This window comes from Myotis brandtii, unplaced genomic scaffold (assembly GCF_000412655.1).
Source record: "Myotis brandtii unplaced genomic scaffold, ASM41265v1 scaffold708, whole genome shotgun sequence".
NCBI classification, from domain to species: domain Eukaryota; kingdom Metazoa; phylum Chordata; class Mammalia; order Chiroptera; family Vespertilionidae; genus Myotis; species Myotis brandtii.
In genome coordinates, this window is record NW_005370777.1 from 3,471,709 (window position 1) to 3,490,766 (window position 19,058).

General features: G+C 39.4%; 1 protein-coding gene across 1 annotated transcript in view; it reads right to left on the minus strand.

The window, feature by feature from the left end:
* CFAP54 (cilia and flagella associated 54) overlaps positions 1 to 19,058 on the minus strand; it is a 250,797-nt gene that overhangs the window by 104,851 nt on the left and 126,888 nt on the right. The window contains exons 39-45 of the mRNA XM_014530050.1: positions 18,070 to 18,178; positions 11,616 to 11,768; positions 7,279 to 7,467; positions 5,343 to 5,430; positions 4,628 to 4,837; positions 2,653 to 2,719; positions 453 to 635 (exon numbers count right to left, since the gene is read on the minus strand). Of these exons, the coding sequence (XP_014385536.1) occupies positions 453 to 635; positions 2,653 to 2,719; positions 4,628 to 4,837; positions 5,343 to 5,430; positions 7,279 to 7,467; positions 11,616 to 11,768; positions 18,070 to 18,178 (999 nt within the window). The remainder of the gene's footprint in view (positions 1 to 452; positions 636 to 2,652; positions 2,720 to 4,627; positions 4,838 to 5,342; positions 5,431 to 7,278; positions 7,468 to 11,615; positions 11,769 to 18,069; positions 18,179 to 19,058) is intronic.

Here is a 19,058-nt window from a genome sequence, read left to right on the forward strand (position 1 = left end):
TTTCACAGGGGTCGCCTAAGACCATCCTGCATATCAGATATTTACATTATGATTCTCATAACAGTCAACATTACAGTTATGAAGTAGCAACGAAAATAATTTTATAGTTGGGTCACAACATGAGGAACTGTATTTAAAGGGCCAGAAGGTTGAGAACCTCTGTAAATCAATTTCACCAAATATCTTAAGAAAAAAAAGGTAAACTAGAGTAAAAAGAGAACAAAATCAAACAGACATTGCTTTTGAATCCAAAAGCAATGCAAACAATGATGTCAAAGAATCTCAATTAATATATTTTATTTTGAAGTACAGATAAGAATCTTGAATATAGAGTTTAAAAGGTAAATGAGAGCTGACCAAAATATTAACAAATTTTGAAAAGAATAAGGTTAAGTGGGCAAAAAAATAAGGCCACAGCAAATTAAGATTTATTAATTTTACCAATTACTTACGATTATATTTTGCTTAGCAAAGTGCAGTTCGCGTATAACATAATACAGACTGGCAACTACAGAGCAAATGTTAGCCCGATATATATCCGAGAAGAGCTCAATGCCTGGGAGAAGCTGAGTGATTTCATACTGAGCATAGCAACGTTCAGCTTTAGGATGTGGAAGTGTGGTTCTCAGCAAACCCTGAAGATGATAAAAGGTGAGACAAAAAGCTGTAAATAGCATTGACAATAATGACACAGAAGGACAAGGACATGTATTACTTCCTAAAGTGCTTAGCACATGCCTAGCACACTCTACCCTGTAATAAACAGTACTTATCATTAATATTATCAGCATCAGAGGTTCCAAATGCTTTTGATGTTGCCTTTGAAATCCCATGGTAACTGGATACATATTATTTTCAAGAGAAATTATCATTATATTGTTATCATTTGAGGGGGATGATTTTGCATTGGGCATTATGGCAAATTCTTTATAAACACTATCTCATTTAATCCTCATTTAACCAACCCCTAGCAGGATTATTATCTCACAAAGGAAACAACTGAGGCTTAAACAACTTATCTGAGGTCACACAGCTAGTGGTGGTAGAAAGAAGATTCAAAGTCATATCTATTTAACTAAAAAAAAACAACAAAAAACGATGTTCTTTTTATTCTATCAACCTATAAGTAAAGGAGGCAACAGCTTATTTCAGAAGTCTAAATCAAGTAGAGGTAATTCTTAATTTTAACTGAATTAATTGAAAAAGTGATTTATTTTATTTGACCAGTATTTCTTAAGTAAGTTATTTGACCAACATTTTACTCGATGTTGAGAAATAAGATGCATACACAAAATCAAATTTTATATTTAGGAGTGCTTCTTATATTATATTAAAAAAATTAAAACTTCTCAGTGACAAATGCATTTAAAATTATTTTATGCAAATATCGGAAAGAATTTTCATCAGATTACTCATTAAGGTTATAAGGTAACTACTCTAAAATGCTAGGTAGTTGTTTAAATTTTTAGTCTTATAAATTTGCTTTGAAAACATAAAAAGAATCAACAGGTTTTAAAAAATAAATCCTGCCACCTAATTTAGGTGTAGTATTATTAAGAAATATGTTCACATTAAGCAAAAACTGACATTTATTTTTAAATTACAGTTGACCTTTGAATTGCATGTAGAGGGCTAACTACATACACTAATGTACGCCATTTTATACAGGGGCTTGTGCACCCATAGATGTTACTATCTGTGGGGGAACCAATCCCCCATGGATACGGAGGGGCAACTAAGTTTTGGGGAAGTAAGAACTTATACACACATTCTCGACTATGTAGGGTCAGCATGCCCCCAATCCTCCAGTTGTTCAAGGGTCAACTGTACTTATTTTCTATAACATAAACTGCATTATTTTCAAGAACAAGAGGTAGAGTAGGTAAAGGATGCAATATGTGGAGGTGGAATCAGGTTATTGTTCCCTTTACACCCTCGCCTCTTCCCCTTCTTCCCTTTGAAGCTCAGGCAAGAGGTGAATAGAACATAAGAAAATTGAAAAGTCTGGCCTTACATCCAGAGAAACTTTTCCCAAAGATCTTATCTATACAGCTGTCATATCAGACTTCTGTGATACACAGAACAAGGCGCCCATACTTCAAAGTAAACAGAACCTTCAGTACATTGCAAAGGCCCCAGTGACATTCCTGAATCTGAAAATGTCTTGTATTTCAGATAAAAGCTCCTTTTTTCTCCAGTAAAGTCAAACCCCAATCCTAGGAACTGCAAACACTCCTCATACTTCTGTGGCCTTCAACCTACTTCTTGCTTTCATTACATAGCATACTTGATATCTTGGAATTGAGCAAAACTTTATTTAGGGATGAGGTAATCTAAGGCAACCAGACCAGCTTTGCTGCTCACAAGCAACATGATCTTACTAAGGACCGGAGTCTCAGTTTCCTTATCTGCAAAACTCCTTCTGGAATCCCAAGGGGAAAACAGACTCTGCTGGGCACTAAAGGTGAAAGTGGCGAATGGGGGTTTAGCCACAGAAGGAAAGATGGGCTTATGATATGTAATCAATGTTCATGCTATTTTCCTACCTGGACGTTTCATGAATATGATAAACTACTACCCTTATTTTTTTTTTTTTTTTTTTTACTGAGTGAATGGTGATGCTACTGTAGAAAGAAAAACATCAAATATTACCTGAAAGAGTAATGCGGACAAAATGCAACAGTTGGATCTCTTCTCAACGTCCAACACCTTAATAAATCTAAATAAGTATAAGAAAAAGAAACTGATTCATAGACTATTTCTCAAAAATATTTAATATAAATACATCTCTTATATTCACAGACTTTCCAAAATTAAAGTAGCCTTTGTTATTTTGAGGCATGCAGGTGAGGGGGGGCTGGGCTTGATGCTGTGTGCATGTCACGGAGCCTGCCTCAGGGTCCCGCCTCCTCCCGGCTTCGTGTGGCGAGGTTTGCCTGGGAGCTCTGGGGGTCCCACCTCCCGGCTCCACACAGAAGGAGGTCGGACCCCTGGCTCCAGCCTACCTCTTTGGGGCAATCCATCGAGGATCCCTGGATGGGTGGGCAGGCCCTACCTCTTTGGGGTGATCAATCACGGGGCTCCTGCACTGTGACAGGGCACAGGCCAGACTGGGGGACCCCCCTCTGAGTGCACGAATTTCATGCACTGGGCCTCTAGTTGACTATATTAATTAATTAACATCTATCTGAGTTCCGCTTCTCTATGTAGATATTTGGGTGTGGGGTTTGCCCTCTGAGCAGCAGGGAGAAGAGTTTCCTCTGGTCAGGGAACCTCTGAGAACAGCCAAGGCCCCTGGAGTATCATCTATCCTGTGGAAGGCAGACCTGCAGCTGGACAATCAGAAATGACTTCCTGTTGGTTGAAAATCAGTAGATAATAACTTCAGGGGCTCAGAGAACCTGAGGTGCCCAATGGCAGGAATGCTGCAGCAGTTCTTTTTCAAGCTGTGAACCTTTATCAACCTTTCTCTTCTCTGCTGTCAAGCTCTACTAAGTCACAAGCTCAGACTTGTGTGGGGATTGTGTGTGTGCATATGTGTGTGTGCATGTGTGTGTGTATGTGTGTGTATATGTGTGTGTATGAGTTCTTTCCCAGGAGTGCAAAACAATCAAACTTCACAACATTATTAAAAATGTTTAATACTTTACTGTTTAATACTTTTTAACTAGGTAATTTCTTACCTCCCCTGCTAAAGGATGCTAATTTTCTTAAAACAATGTGATTATTAACTAGTTATTCTTTTGAAAAATTTGCTTTGCAGCTCAAAATGCTATGCAGGTTTTTGCCCACCACGTCACATCCTATAGGTAAGCAATAAATGTAATATAACTGGGAGGTGAAGGAAACATGTACCTATACCCCTCCATACTTTTTTTAAAATATGGAACAATCCTCGAACTTGCTTGTCATCCTTGTGCAGGGGCCATGCTAATCTTCTGTATTGTTCCACTTTTAGTATATGTGCTGCTGAAGTGAATACTGCTCCTTCTTTTTAAATTTTTCACATTAATCAAATATTTAAGACATTTGCGCCCAGCTGGTATGGCTCATGGTTGAACTTCTTCTATGAACCAGTAGGTCATGGTTCCATTTCTAGTCAGGACACATGCCTGGGTTACAAGCTTAAACCCCAGTAGGGGGCGTGTAGGAGGCAGCCAATCAATGAATTCTCTCTCATCATTGATGTTTCTATCTCTCTACCTACTCCCTCTCTGAAGTCAATATACCAGTAAATACATTTTTTAAAAAGAAAAAAAAAGTACTTCACAAAGTCATGGGATATTGCTTTTTCATGGATATACTGATATACTACCAACCAGAGAAACTGGCTGAGTATCGTAAGGATATTTTAAAAAAAAAAGATAATTTGTGATGCTACCTAGATATAAGGCATTGCAACAGACTTTCACATGTTATGTGATGATAAGCTGAATAATGGTCCCCATGTCCTAAGATATCCATGTCCTAATTCCCAAAACCTATCAACACATTACCTTACATGACAAAAACAATAAAAAAGACTTTGTAGATGTGAATAAATTAAGAACCTTAAGATGAGGTTATCCTGGATTATTTAGAGTGAAGCTATTAGCTATCATGCAGATCATTCCATTGTCACACTCACTGAGCTATCTTTGCCGATATTTCCGCCCCTTGCAGACATCCCCAAATGCCAACTCTGGACAGGAATTCCTCACTGTAGTCTTTGGAACGTGGAGGTGAACAGCTGTTGGTGGCATTGGTGACCGTGGTGCCCAACTCTTTCCATGTATGCAGCACATCTTGTTTTCTGAATATGTCATCAAGAGCTTGACACCAGCATTTAAAAGCAGCCCTAGAACAGAAACAGAGCATCGAGCATTCCATTCTCCGAGACCTATATCATTAAATCTTTCCAAAAGGGAAGGTGAATACACTGAAGAAACATTTTAATTAAAACCTATACCAGCCCTAGCTGTTTGGCTCGTGGACAGAGCATCAGCCTGTGGACTGAAGGATCCCAGGTTCGATTCTGGTCAAGGGCACATGCCTGGGTTGCAGGCTCAATCCCCAGCATGCAGGAAGCAGCCAATCAATGATTCTCTCTCATCATTGATATTTCTATCTCTCTCTCCCTCTCTCTTCCTCTCTAAAATCAATAAAAAATATTTTTAAAAACTATATCATTTGTATATTATATATGCATAACCATTTCTCTTAGGTAGAATTTGATGAATAAATGTAGCAATGTAATATTATTGAAGAACTAGTAATTACAAAAGACAATATTTTTTCACAATTAAAAAAGTGTTTTTCAAACAAAGTTTTCTCTCGTTCTGTAGACTCCTAAAAAAATCTACCTTTTCTTTCCTGCGAAGACAAGAAGACTTCCAAGTTGATGCAATGCCTGAACTTTAAGACTTCTTTGATTGCTGGCTTGGAGAACATCTGTATTTTAATCAAGTAAAAGAACAAAAATCAGTTCCTGAAAAAGATTTCCTTTCTATTTGCAAGAACACTTTAAACTGTATTATTCCTTAATTGTGTACGGTAGCAAACTGCACACTAGTAGGGCCTTCAAATGCCACATGATATATATACAGAAAGAGAGTAGACGGTGTTCTATTTAAAGACTGTGGAGTGGGAGATTGGATCTAACAACAGGTAAGAAACATGGAGAAAGTGAAAGAAAAATCACGCAGGTAGAAAGGCAGAAAAGGCATGCAAGGGAGAAAGGGCTGGGTATATATGAGATGACATGTGTGGCTGGAGCATGGTTTTCCTGGGAGGGTGAAGAAGAAGTCGTGGTAACATTACAGAGGCATCTGAATGCCTTGTGGAAAAAATGTGGATGTTATTCTATATTAGAAGAGAAACCTTGAGCAGGGATGTGACAAGATTACAGCATATCAGATTCTTCCTTTTACCCAAATGCACAAAAGCAAATTTTTTAATATCACCTGAATTTGGGGGGTGGGTGTAGGGGTTGAGGGGTTCTGATGAATGCATGCTTTCAAGAATATGTAGCTAAAATGCCCAACCGACATGGCAATGGTTTCTAGTGAGGCTGTACTTCCCCCTAGAGGTATTTTGGAAGTCTTAGGAAGGGTTTTGTTAGTCGTCACTATGGGGCATCTCCTGGTATTTTGTAGGTGAAGACCAGAGACACTGGATGGCCTGCAAAGCACAGAACCTTCACCCACAGTGAAGAAAAAGATGAGAAACCCGTTTGCAATATTCTTATTCTAACATCTAACTTCATTCTACACAAAAAAAGGGTATATGTGCATGTTTTCAAAATGCTCTGAATTTGCCAGAAATGCAACCACACACTGTGGCACTCTGTTTTGTTTAGAACTTTACCTAGATTTACTTGCTATTTTAGAAAATTATATCACCAAGATAAACACTGCTGATGCCACGTGTTACCAGTACAAAAACGAACCACTTAGCATTCGGAGCTGTGACATCCTGGTGATCCTACACACAGGGTATGAGCATCTGAATGCTTCACTGTGCCTTCCACTGCTTGAGTACTTACATACCAACAATAGCATTTATTGAAAAGTGACTTGAGTTTCACACTGATTTGGGGGGGAAATAATACATGTAGGAAGAATATTTTTAATGTAAATTTTACTCCAGAGAGTAGAGGGGGAATTGCAGAATGACTGCTACCAAAAAAAAATAGGAGATGTTGAGTCTACAACATGGGTTGAGTATCTACTGCTGAATTTATGAAAGACAAAGAAAGTAAAATCAGCTGGGGCAGAGCACAAGAACTTGACAGTGGCCACATCCCGACCAGTGGTTGAGAGATTAAGTTACTAAAGAGGGATGGTCAGAAGGCTGGCCTAAGATCTTGCAATGTGTCAGCCAGGCTGGGGGAAGTGGGCAACGAGAGGAGCTGGAAGCTTCTTGTCTCGACTCTGTTCTGTCACAGTCCGCAAGGTATGACAAATAGATTCTATTTTAGGCTCTTTCACCCCTTCTTTAATTCTATTTTTAAAAATAACATTTAAGCCTAGCCAGTGTGACTCAATGGTTGAGCATCAACCTGTGAACCAGGAGATCATGGTTCCATTCCCCGTCAGGGCACATGCCCGGGTTGTGGGCTGGATTCCCAGTCAGGGGCGTGTAGGAGGCAGCCAATCAATGATTCTATCTCGTCGTTGATATTTCTATTGCTCTCTCTCTCTCCCTTCCTCTCTGAAATCAATAAAAATATATAATTTCAGGACCAAATGTAATACAGGTAATCATATTGAAAATAAAGACACAATGAGTAAATCTTACCAATAGTTTCGTAATATGAAGAAATTACGAGACCGAGCTGTGAATAGGGAAGTTTGCTTTTCTCCACTGAACTGAAAACTCTGAAGTGTTCCTGAGAAAGGTCGGGGGGTGTGGGCATGTGCATCTCTTCTGTCCCCAGGCAAAATTCCACCTTTCCAGCAGCAAATCTGGTGTTTATTCCTTTGTCTCCTATTCATGAAGAAAATGAATAAGAAATTTAAAATGGAAAAAAGAAGGGAAGTTCATGGTGAAGAAGAAGGTATAGAAATGGAAAGGGAGGAGAGAGGAATGATTTTGTATGTAGCTGAGACTTATTTGCAGTTTGGGGAACTTCATTTCCTTAAACTTAGTACCTAGAATCATTTCTAAGAGCACCCATGTGTGTGGATTGGCTCTGTGCTCAAGCTATTTCACAGTTTTGCCAGAATGTAAATGTTGAGATAATGCTTTGCTTCTTTTGGGGATTGGTGGAAGTAAAACCACTGGGGTTTGCCCCTTTTTTAAGAGCTTCCAAGAGTAAGATGGGAGTTTGCCTCTGGGCAGAGACCTCTATGATAAAAGCAACACTTAGGTAGTTCTGCTTAGCTCCTGTATACTCATACCTATGACTTCTTTTATGGAGTCAATCCATCTCATATTTGGTCTCCTCTTTTCCTTCTGTATTCTATTTTCCCAGCATAGTGTCTTTTCCAAAGAAGCCAATCTTTTCATGATGTGCTCAAAGTAGAACACTATTTATTTTATCTTTTGCCTCCAGCAATGTTTTGGGCTTAATTTACTTTAGGCCCCACTGGTTCATCTTTCAGGCAGTCCAGGGTATTTATAGAGCTCTCCTTCAACACCATATTTCACATGAATATTTGACTCATATTTTAGTATTTCAAAAGAACATTTTGGTACCAGTTAAGATTCAGAGTGAGTTTATATAAACCATTCTTGGGAATTTTATTTCCTTTTTTATTACCTTAATCATTGTCAATGTATACCATAATTGAAAGAACTTTAAACATAATATGGAGAGTTAATTTAATGTAATATGAGTCTTTTAACAGTACAACCAAAATCTATGGATACGTATCATAGGTTTATGCAGAGGGCAGCTGGCTTGGAGAACATCTGATCTTTATTATTTTCTTCCTTCTGCTTACACTGGGCTTTTCTTGTTGCTCTCTTTCTAACTCTTTGAGTTGTAAGGTTAGCTTATTTATTACAATGTTTTCTTGTTTTTTGAGGTAGGCCTGTAGAGCTATGAACTTCCCTCTCAAGACTGCTTTCACTGTGTTCCATAGATTTTGGATTGTTGTGTTTTCATTGTCATTTGTTGCCCTTATGCTTTTTATTTCTTCTTTTATCTCTTTGGTAACACAATCATTGTTTAATAGCATGCTATTTAGCCACCAGGTATTTGATTTTCTTCCATTGTTTTTATTGTAGTTGATTTCTAATTTTATGCCATTGTGATCTGAGAAGATGCTTGATATGATTTCTATCTTCTTGAATTTGAAGAGACTTTGCCTGTGTCCCAATATGTGGTCTATCTTTGAAAATGACCCACTTATACTTGAGAAGAATGTATATTCTGTGGCTTTGGGGTGGGATGTTCTCAATATGTCAATTCCATCTGATCTAGTGAGTCATTTAGGATTGATGTTTCTTTGCTGATTTTTAGTTTAGAGGATTTGTCTAGTGGTGTTAGTGGGGTATTAAAGTCCCCTACTATGACTGTATTGCTGTTGATCGGTTCCTTGATATCTTCCAAAAGTTTTTTTATGTATTTGGGTGCTCCTATATTGGGTGCATATATGTTTACCAGAGTTATATCTTCTTGTTGAATTTCTCCCTTTAGTATTATGAAGTGGCCTTTCTTATCTCTTGTTATGGCCTTCACTTCGAAGTCTAATTTGTCAGATATAAGTATTGCTACCCCAGCTTTTTTTTTTCACTTCCATTCACCTGAAAACCTTTTTCCTATCCCTTCACCATCAGTCTGTGTGAGTCCTTTGTTCTGAGGTGGGTCTCCTGTAGATACAGATATATGGGTCATGTTTTCTTATCCATTCAGCTACCCTATGTCTTTTGATTGTGGCATTTAATCATTTACATTTAAAGTTATTATTGATAGGTACTTGTCTGTCACCATTTTTATTCTTTATGCCGGTATTCCTTCTTCCCTTCCTATTTCTTTTTTTCACAGCAGACCCTTTAGCATTTCTTGCATTGCTGGTTTGGTGGTAATAAACTCCCTTAGTACTTTTTTTGTCTGTGAAGCTCCTGATTTCACCCTCAACTTTGATTGATAGCCTTGCTGGACACAGTATTCTTGGATTCAGACCCTTGCTTTGTATGACTTTGTATATTTCATTCCATTCCCTTCTGGCCTGATGTGTTTCTGTTGAGAAATCAGTTGATAGTCTGATGGCAGATCCCTTGTAGGTAACTTTCTGTCTCTCTCTGGAAGCCTTTAAGATTCTTGCTTTGTCATTGGTGTTTGCCAATTTAATTATAATGTGTCTTGGTGTCGGCTTTTTTGGGGTTCATCTTGTTTGGAACTCTGTGAGCTTCTTGGACTTGTGTGAGTTTTTTCTTCCCAATACCAGGGAAGTTTTCTGTCATTATTTCTTCAAATAGGTTTTCTAATCCTTGCTCAGTTTCCTCTCCTTCTGGCACCCCTATTATGCAGATGTTGTTTCATTTCATGGTGTCCCAAAGTTCCCTTAGGCTCTCCTGTTTTTTAAGTTTTGTTTTTTCCAGTTGCTGCTCTGCTTGGGTATTTTTTTCTACCTTCTCTTCTAGCTCATTGACGTGGTCCTCCACTTATTCTAGTCTACTGTTGATGCTTTCTATTGTGTTCTTTATTGCAGTGATGTCATTCTTCATTTCTTCTTGGTCTTCTTCATTTGCTCTTGGTTCTTGCACATATTGTTGAATTTGTCTTCCATCCTTTTCAGTGTCCTTATGACCATTGCTCTGAATTCTTTCCCTGACATATTGCTTGCCTCTATTTCATTTACTTCCTCTGCATTGATTCCTCCTTTTCTTTCCTATGGGGACTGTTTCTTTGTCTCCCCATGTTCACTCCTCTCAGCGTGTCTGGTTATGTAGCTCCCTCTCTCTCCTGTGCTGACTCTCTCTAGGCCAGTGGTTCTCAACCTTGGCTGCACATTAGAATCACCTGGGAATCTTTTTAAAATCCTGATTTCTGGGCCTCATTCTCTGGAAATTCTGTTTCTTTGTTATGGGGTGGGGCCACAACATTAGTAATAAAGAAACAGAATTTCTGGAGGATGAGGCCCAGAAATCAGGATTTTAAAAAGATTCCCAGGTGATTCTAATGTGCAGCCAAGGTTGAGAACCACTGGCCTATCTAGGCGATCTCTGACCTTTCCATCCACAGATTGCCTCACCAGCTGTGTTTAATTCACCAATTCTGGGTAGATGTTAATTGATTCAGCTGTTCCTTTTATCTGCTCTGTGAGAAGGCACAGGACCCATCCATGTATTTGGTCACCACCTTGTCTCCCCCTGGACAAACGTTTTAGGCAGCCACAGCCAGGGAGGCTGGAGTCTCAGTGTTCGTGGGTTTACAGAGGTCCCTGGGTGTTGTGGATGTAGGGTCCCAGGAGGTGTCCAAGGTCTCCCTGGTTGAAAGTAAGGCTGGGCTTTTGATCACAGCCACTCTCCCCTTTAAAATGGCGTGGTCTCTGCAGCAGAGCTGGCCACTCAGGGAGAGATTTCAGTAGTAGTAGAGGCTACCTGGCCAGGGGAGCCTGTCCACCAGTCCTCAACAGGCCTATGGAATATACTGTCCCTCATTCACAAATACAGACACTCCATGCATGTCCATGCACTCTCCTTTAGCTCTCTCAATCACACACTACCTTGCAGCCTGCCGTCCTGTCAGATGCCATCTTGGATCCATCAATGAAAAATCTTAATGATGCTTATATTAAAACATATTCATTTCTTTGATACTGATAAAGTAATGTTTTGATAGAAAAAATTCTAGTTAACTCAGTATGAATCAATTCACCTACTCATGAAAATTAAACAAGACTGTAGCACAATACTTGCATAGAAAATGGTAAGACCATAGATGTACAGAGTCAAAACATTAACAAATATTGGTATGGTAGTTTCACAGGAAGCATAAAAGCAGATGAGACAGTGCCTTGATTGGAATAAAGTGAGAGATGATGTGATCCACTAGGCAGGAAGAAAGTGCAAGGCAGCAGTGAGTGGGCATGGAAGTGGGGGGAGGAGCCACCTGTGGCAGGTAGATCTGCAGGTGGCATCCCCATCTAAGTAATGACTAAGGGATACAGAGCAAGTATTTTTACCTTGTGTCTGTGCAAGAAATAATGAAAGCAACTTTCTGCTGTGTCGGATTGATCTGTTATGATATCTGGACTTTTCCAAAGTCTCTCTAAAACATCTCAACGTATCTGTCACATCCACGGGCACAGAGAGGAGCCCTTTGGCATGGCTGTATTCTGAAAGGAAAAGGAAGAGTAACACTCAGGCTGAAATGCGTCAGCAAGCAAACTAATTCAGAGAATTTCTTGGTCCCAAATTAAGGCTGCTAAATTCAAAGCCTCCAGGTATGTAGCAGGTATTTCAACATTCAGGTAATTTTTTCTGTATGTTTGAAAGTTTGTTAAAAAAAAAACACCTTAGAAAACTTTTGAATCTTATAAAATGCAAAAAAAAAAAGAAAACACAAAAACTCTAGATCTTGTCAATTTTCCTTATGAAGCCTACAAAAAAGAGAGAAAGCAAAAAAGTTTAGAGATGGGAAACTGCTCTCTTAAGAAAAGAAAAGGACACTTTCTAATATAGGAAGAGAGGCAAGGAAGATGGGGTCATAATAGAATATGAAACCAACAAACAGTCCTGATAAAAAGGAGTTGCTATAAGGTCTCTGGAGAGGAAATGACCATCCAAGAATTAGGCTGCAAAAAAGATGATCATGAAGCTGACACACACACACACACACACACACACACACACACACAAAACAACAACAACAAAACAAAACAAGAAATAAAGACTTCAAACAGAGTAACAAAGGAATTTGCTTCTTTAACAAGTTGAATAGTCCGAATACTCCCTACAAAATCTGAGGTCCTGAGAGTACTGCAACTTTTAGGGAATGCAGCTATAAGAGGTTAAGAGGCAATACCCTTGCCCTCGAGAGTTTACAGGATAGCTGAAGAGATGAAACATCTGAAATAGGCATATTAAAATCACACTGGCAGAGTGTCTACTTACATGCTAAAACAAGGGTAACATTGAGGTGAGAGATCAGCATAGAGAGGAAAAAGTGAGCTAGGAAGACTTCATGAGAGAGAAGGTATGCCAACTCTGTCTTAGAAGATGGGGAGGATTTGGTTAGGAAGAAAGAGGCAAGGGGGTTTAGATTTTTAGAATAAGAATAGCTGAAGTTGATTGAGCACTTACACTATATCAGATACTATCTATATATATAAAAGCCTAAGTGACCAGCAGACCAGCTGATCAGTAGCTATGATGTGCAACGACCACCAGGGGGCAGACACTCTGACCAGTAGCTATGACGCACACTGACCACCAGGGGGCAGATACTCAACACAGGAGCTGCTGAGCTGTGGTGAGTTGGCAGCTGTGGTTCTCGGGTGACACACCCAGAACCAGAGAGGAGGGAGCCCAGTTGCGGGGTGTGTCACCCGAAAACCGCCCTCTCGCAATCTGGAACCCCTTGGGGGATGTCAGAGAGCTGGTTTCAGCCTGATCCCTAGAGACCAGGCCAACGGACCCCACCATGCACTGGGCCTCTAGTTCTAAATAATTTACCTCGATAGTCTCATCAAACCCTAAACACAACTGTAAGAGGTAGGATGAGGAAAGAAGGCATAGAAAAGTCTGGTAGCTTCCCTCTAGTCACAGAACTAGCTGTGCAAGGAGCGGTATGGCAGCAGCAGTAAGGGTGGTGATTCGGTCACAGTGAGATGCCATGGCCAGTCCTCTTGAACAAAGAAGGGTTTGCCAGGGGCCTGAAGCCCCCACTGAGTGAATGCCCTTCATCCTCTTTACTGGGGAGCTGAGCCAGGGTTTTGAGAAGGACCCTGACAGGAAGAAAGTGATGTTTTAGGAAGAGTCAGCTGACAGTTGTATATCAGCTGACAGCAGACTTTAATAGAAGAAGGTTGGTGGCTGAGAGACTGACAGCATTGTGTGATTTGAACTTGACAAAGGCAGTAGCAATGTAAACAAGGGAGGGACACAGGGAACTTTCCATTGTTGAAGCAACAGGAAAAGTGGTTATATTGGCTATGTGGGGGAAAACGAAAAAGGGGTGGGAATTACCTATTCCCTCTCCTGTCAGGGCCAATGATCTTGCTTCTTACCTCACTTGAAAAAACTTGAAGCAATCTAAAGGGATTTCCCACAAGCCCCCACCAGTATATCCACCCATGCCTATTTACATCTCAACATCATCCCTCCAGCAGTTCTCCTTTCCCCAAATCATTAATTTTCTCTGTGCTGAATATTTCCCAGTGGCACATTTTGCTGTTTGTTTGTTTTTTCCCTGATTTTAAAAAAATTGAAAATGTTATGTTCACTGCAGCATTATTTACAATAGACAAGAAAGGGAAACAACTCAAATGTCCATCGACAAATGAATGGAGAAGGGGAATGTGGTGTATATATACAATGAAATAAGAAAGAAGGAAATCCTGCCATTTGTGACCACATGGATGGACCTTGAGGGTTTTATGGTAAGTGAAATAAGTCAGACAAAGAAAGGCATATGCTGTATGACCTCACATGTGGAATCTATATAAACCAAACACACAGATAGATAGAATAGACTGGTGATTGCCAGGGGTGGGGTGGGGATGGGCAAAATAGGTGAAGATGGTCAAAAGGTAAGATTTCCAGTTATAAGTTCTGGGGCATGGTGACTATATTTGAACTTATAAAAAGTGAATACTTTAAAAAAGTAAAAAACCTTTCTCTTGACTCTACTTTCCCCTCAAGGTACCATTCTATTTCTCTGCACCATGTTTACAACAAAACGCATTAAAAAGTTCTGTATTCATTGTTTCCCATTCACTCTTGAACCCACTTAAATCAGACCTCCCCCTCCCCATCACTCCATCCCAAAGCTCTTCAATGTGGCTAAATGTAATGTTCAATTTTTAGACTTTACCTCACCTCTGACCCTTTACCTTACTACTCTCCACCATCCCTCTCCCACCAGGCATGCTGATAAGTGCTCCACTGAGCTACCAGGCCTGATCTTCATTTGTGCCCTTTCAGTTTAGACTCTCCTCTAACCTTATAGCACCCAAGAAAAAAATATGCTAGATATCAGTGGTCATGAAAAGATACTTTCTCCTGACTAATTGTGATAATATGGTAATTTTTAGATGATCCTGCATATTATAGGTTTCACACTGAGTTGTGATCATGAAAATCTTGTCATCTAGCTTAGAGCTCTTTATAAGACTCTCAGACCTCTTGGAGCAGTATCTTGGCCCACACTTTTAGGCTTATTTAGAAAGTTTTAGAATGGTGATTTTTTTTTCAGTGAAACTCAGATCATTAGCATGCTTCTAAGCATGGTGGGCCTTACGCGTGTCACCATGACATGTTTGCAAGCTGGTACTCCGTCCTGTCCCTGCCATCATGCTTCCTCAAGTCCCCTCTCCCCTAAGCATGCACGGTCCTGCGTGATCCTGAACAAGGTATACTCCCACTCCTCCCACCGCCATCCTTACGCACACCACCCTGAAGATTATAAATTTCTGCTCTGTTTTTCTTGCAAGAATTCATGTGCCTGGATTTTATCTGTTTCTCCTTAGAGAGTGAGATCAGGGAAAGAAGCCAGCAGAGGAACAGGAGGAAGCTGGAAGCCCTCACATATGAATATTTTGAGACAGTCAGTTACTTTCTCTAGGCCTTTGTTTCAAACATCTGTCAAAAGTGGGATGAAAAAAAAGTGGGATAAATATTATTTACCTCTGAAGGTTACTTTTTTACCTGTGTGTGAAGAGTCAGCATAGTGCCTGCCATAGAGTAAGCATTCAATAGATGGAAGCTCACATTATGACTGTGAGTCAGGTGGTTTTAAAATATGTATTAACACGTACCAGTACCAGGCTAGGCACTGAGGAGGTGAACGAAGCAGACCCGCTCCCTGCTCTTACAGGGCTTGCATTCCACAACAGAAATCATAAAGGCATGCGGTGCCAAGAAGACAGGAAGAAGGGGAAGTGACTGCCATCGCTAAAATAGGGGTCAGAATAAAATTATCCTCCTGCTACTTTTATCAAATATCTACTCATAAATCATTCTTTTATTTTCTAAACTCTATTGTGCTATTTGATTTTCCTTTTTTTCAAGCTCTACTGTACCTTTTCCTTATGGTCTAATTAGGGTTCTGTTTGGTGTTTTGTGGCTGCCTACATGAGATTTAAAAGAAAAAAAGCAATAAGGAAATATCAGCTTCAGAGGCCTTATCCTGACATCTGTCTCAAGGAGGTTCCTGTATGAAAATTCCCATGGATAATTCAAGAAGCTATTTCAAAGCCACAGCAGTTTGAAATAGGCGAGAAGAAGAAGACAAGGAGAAGTGGGAGGAGGAAGAAGGGAAGAAAAAGGAAGAGAATCATTATGTCTCTCAGTGTACCAGTGTAGACATTAAAACTGAAATGCCAATCGCTCCTGAAATATGGGTCCACAAAGGAAAACTCCCAGGGAGTACACGAAATTTGTGCTGCTTTCTACACATTTGGTCACATCAGTCCAAATGTCCAGAGGCCGTAATAAAACACACCTGCCAAAGGGCTGAAAATTCCAACATACCTGAAGACTGAACAACCCTATAAGGAAACTTAACTACCAATAAGGTCAAGACTCAAGAATGAGGCTCCAGACAGAATGCAAACACAGCTCCGATAAGATACATAACCACAGAGTTCTCTCCCCTATGAAGCTTAACAAGCAGGCAAGTTACTCATCCATACAAATAATAATCAATAAAGCAGGGTATTCTCACTTCTCCAAATCCTACAGAGACCTTCCCAAATTACATATGCATTATTAAATAGTTAGAGGGAGAATGGAATGCTTTTAAATAATGAGAACACCAAATGTTTCTAGGCACTGGAGCATTACAACATCTGTTCCGGAGAAAGAAATGTATCAAACATTAGTAACAAATGCTGTTATGCCAAAAGGAAATATATGATGTTCGAAAGAAGCAATTTGGTGTGGAAAACATCAAGAATATGCTTGGTCTTTTAAAAGACTTGCAAACAAGTTGTGGTGACATATATAAGACCAACCATGATTATAAATATGTTAATGATCTGAGTTGAGTACACTGAAAAAAATTCAGCATCCTAAGTATTTGCCAAATAAGCCCAAAAGTGTGGGCCGAAATACTGCTCCAAGAGATCTGAGAGTCTTATAGAGCTATAATCTGAATGCCAAGATTTTCATGATAATAACTCAATGTGAAACCTATATTTAATATGCAGGATCATCTAAAAATTACCATACTATCATAATTAGTCGGAAGAAAGTATCTGTCTTCCCATGACCACTGATATCTATCATGTATTTTCTTGAGTGATATAAGGTTAAAGTAGAGTCTAACTTGAAAGGGCACAAATGAGGATCAGTGCTCAGTGGAGCACTTATGGGCTAAACAATCAGACCAGGGTTTGAATCACAATTCCAGTACTTACTAGTAACATTTCATTCTCTCATCTGTAATGTAAGCATAAAAATACCTATTACTAAGATTGCAAAACTTAAAGCACCTAGTGGTTGCCAAGTGATAAATATAGTGCCTGCCACTATAATATTCTTTAAGTTTTTATCCATTCAAATATTCCTGCTCTAACCATTACTCAAACTGGCTTATACCTCCACCACCATTGAGATTCAACCCAAAAGATCCCTGTGGCCGGATTCTACCTGCCTTCCCGCCTGTCCACCACCTTGACTTTCCAAATGAGCTTTAACAACAGATAGGCACAGTGCTTTTCTGACATAATGCTTCTATCACCAATAAGCACCTACCGTCACACGGGTCTAGAATTTTACTAGGTATGTCTTTTCTATCCCTTCTATGGCAGTCATTATTTTGATAACCAGCATTTTTGACACATTTTCTCACATCTGCCAGTCCCTTTTTAGGATGTAGGGGATAATATAAGTCACATTCTGAGTTATAGATTCCAAACTTGGGGATCTCCGGAGTTTTAACAGACAAGATCAAGAAAAGGAGAACACACCCGGGAAGAATCACACTCTTTGACTGGAACTAGTCACATAACATGACCACATGAATCCTTCAACTGTTTATTGAATATGAGGGATACTTGGATTTATCCTAGACAGTAAAACCTAAACTTTGTGGTCACCAACCTCCTTCTACTGGACCCTCTACACTACTCTGCAGCCCTTCCTTCTTCCCTTCTCCTATTTACCTCAAGGGCCAGTCCACTCTTTCACATTCTGAAATCTCCTACCCTATCAGCCGTGGCTATGCTTTCAAACCCCTGCTTCATGAAGAAAATCTTCAATACCCAGTGAGAATGCCTTCAACTGCTGCTCTTCCCACCTACCAACATTCCCACATGTGAACCTCTTCTCTTCTCCTCCCCTTCTGCCCGGGGTGTTCCACCCTCCTGTCCAAGGCCAGTTCCCCTGCAAACATTTTAATTATGGAAGATCTGTCAAGCAGAATGCAACAGCAAACCTTGCTTTAAAAGAGTTTCAAGGTAAACTGGTACTCACCTGAAAGGATGAGCTTTTGGAGGAAATCTGAGTCGTTTTCTGTGTCTATCAGTTGACTGGGGGGAGAATTAATCTTGATTTGCTTCCCAATAAAATTTCGGCAGGTTATCTTAAAAAGGAAAGATGAAAAAATATAACTTAGGTATTTATAGCCCAAAATTTGGCTTGCTTAAAATGTTTATCTTATTTTTCATTTGTCAAAAATAAAAAAGAGAGACAAAAGGATGCTACAAATAAAAACTCGCAGAGACTTTTGGGGAAAAAAGCAGCCACATAATTTTTCGTATTTCTTTAGTACAGCACAGCTGGAAGAGCATTAGGCAAATTATGTAGAACAATTAGAATATAATTTTCAGATATTCTATAAATTTACAAGCCTGAATATATCTCCCATTATGTAAGTTGAGACATAGTTAAAATATAGGCTGCTTTTCCAATGGCAGATTTTTCCACCCTACTCATAATTAACACAATTTAAACTTCCCTGGTGAAGTTTTTCAAAACTAACTTCCCCTATAGTATTTTAAAAATTTATTTTCTAACAGATACTTAAGTGCTAAAATTATAAAGTATCTGAAAGTGAAACATTTTTAAACAGAAGGAAATTATTTTACAAGGTCCAAGATCCTCTTCTCCCTGTTGCTCCCTTCCCACTCCTTGAGCTAACCTATTGCTCCAAATACAGCCCCCCTTGCACCCTAGTCTGATTAGATGCTGCTGCTTGATTATCCCCTGTAGGTACTTCTACTATGAGATGTAAATACAGCCTAATGAAATGCAAATTCCTTCCCACAGCCTTATATAGTCCTATTTGACCTAGTCCTTCCTACTTCTCCAGCTTCATTAAACAAAACTTTATTGAACATTTATTATGTGCCAAGCTCAAGGACTATATAGCAGAGAACAAAGAAAACAAAAATTCCTGTTCTTATGAAACTTATTCTAGTGGAAGCAGAGAGATAATAAATAAAACAGAGAAGTATATTATA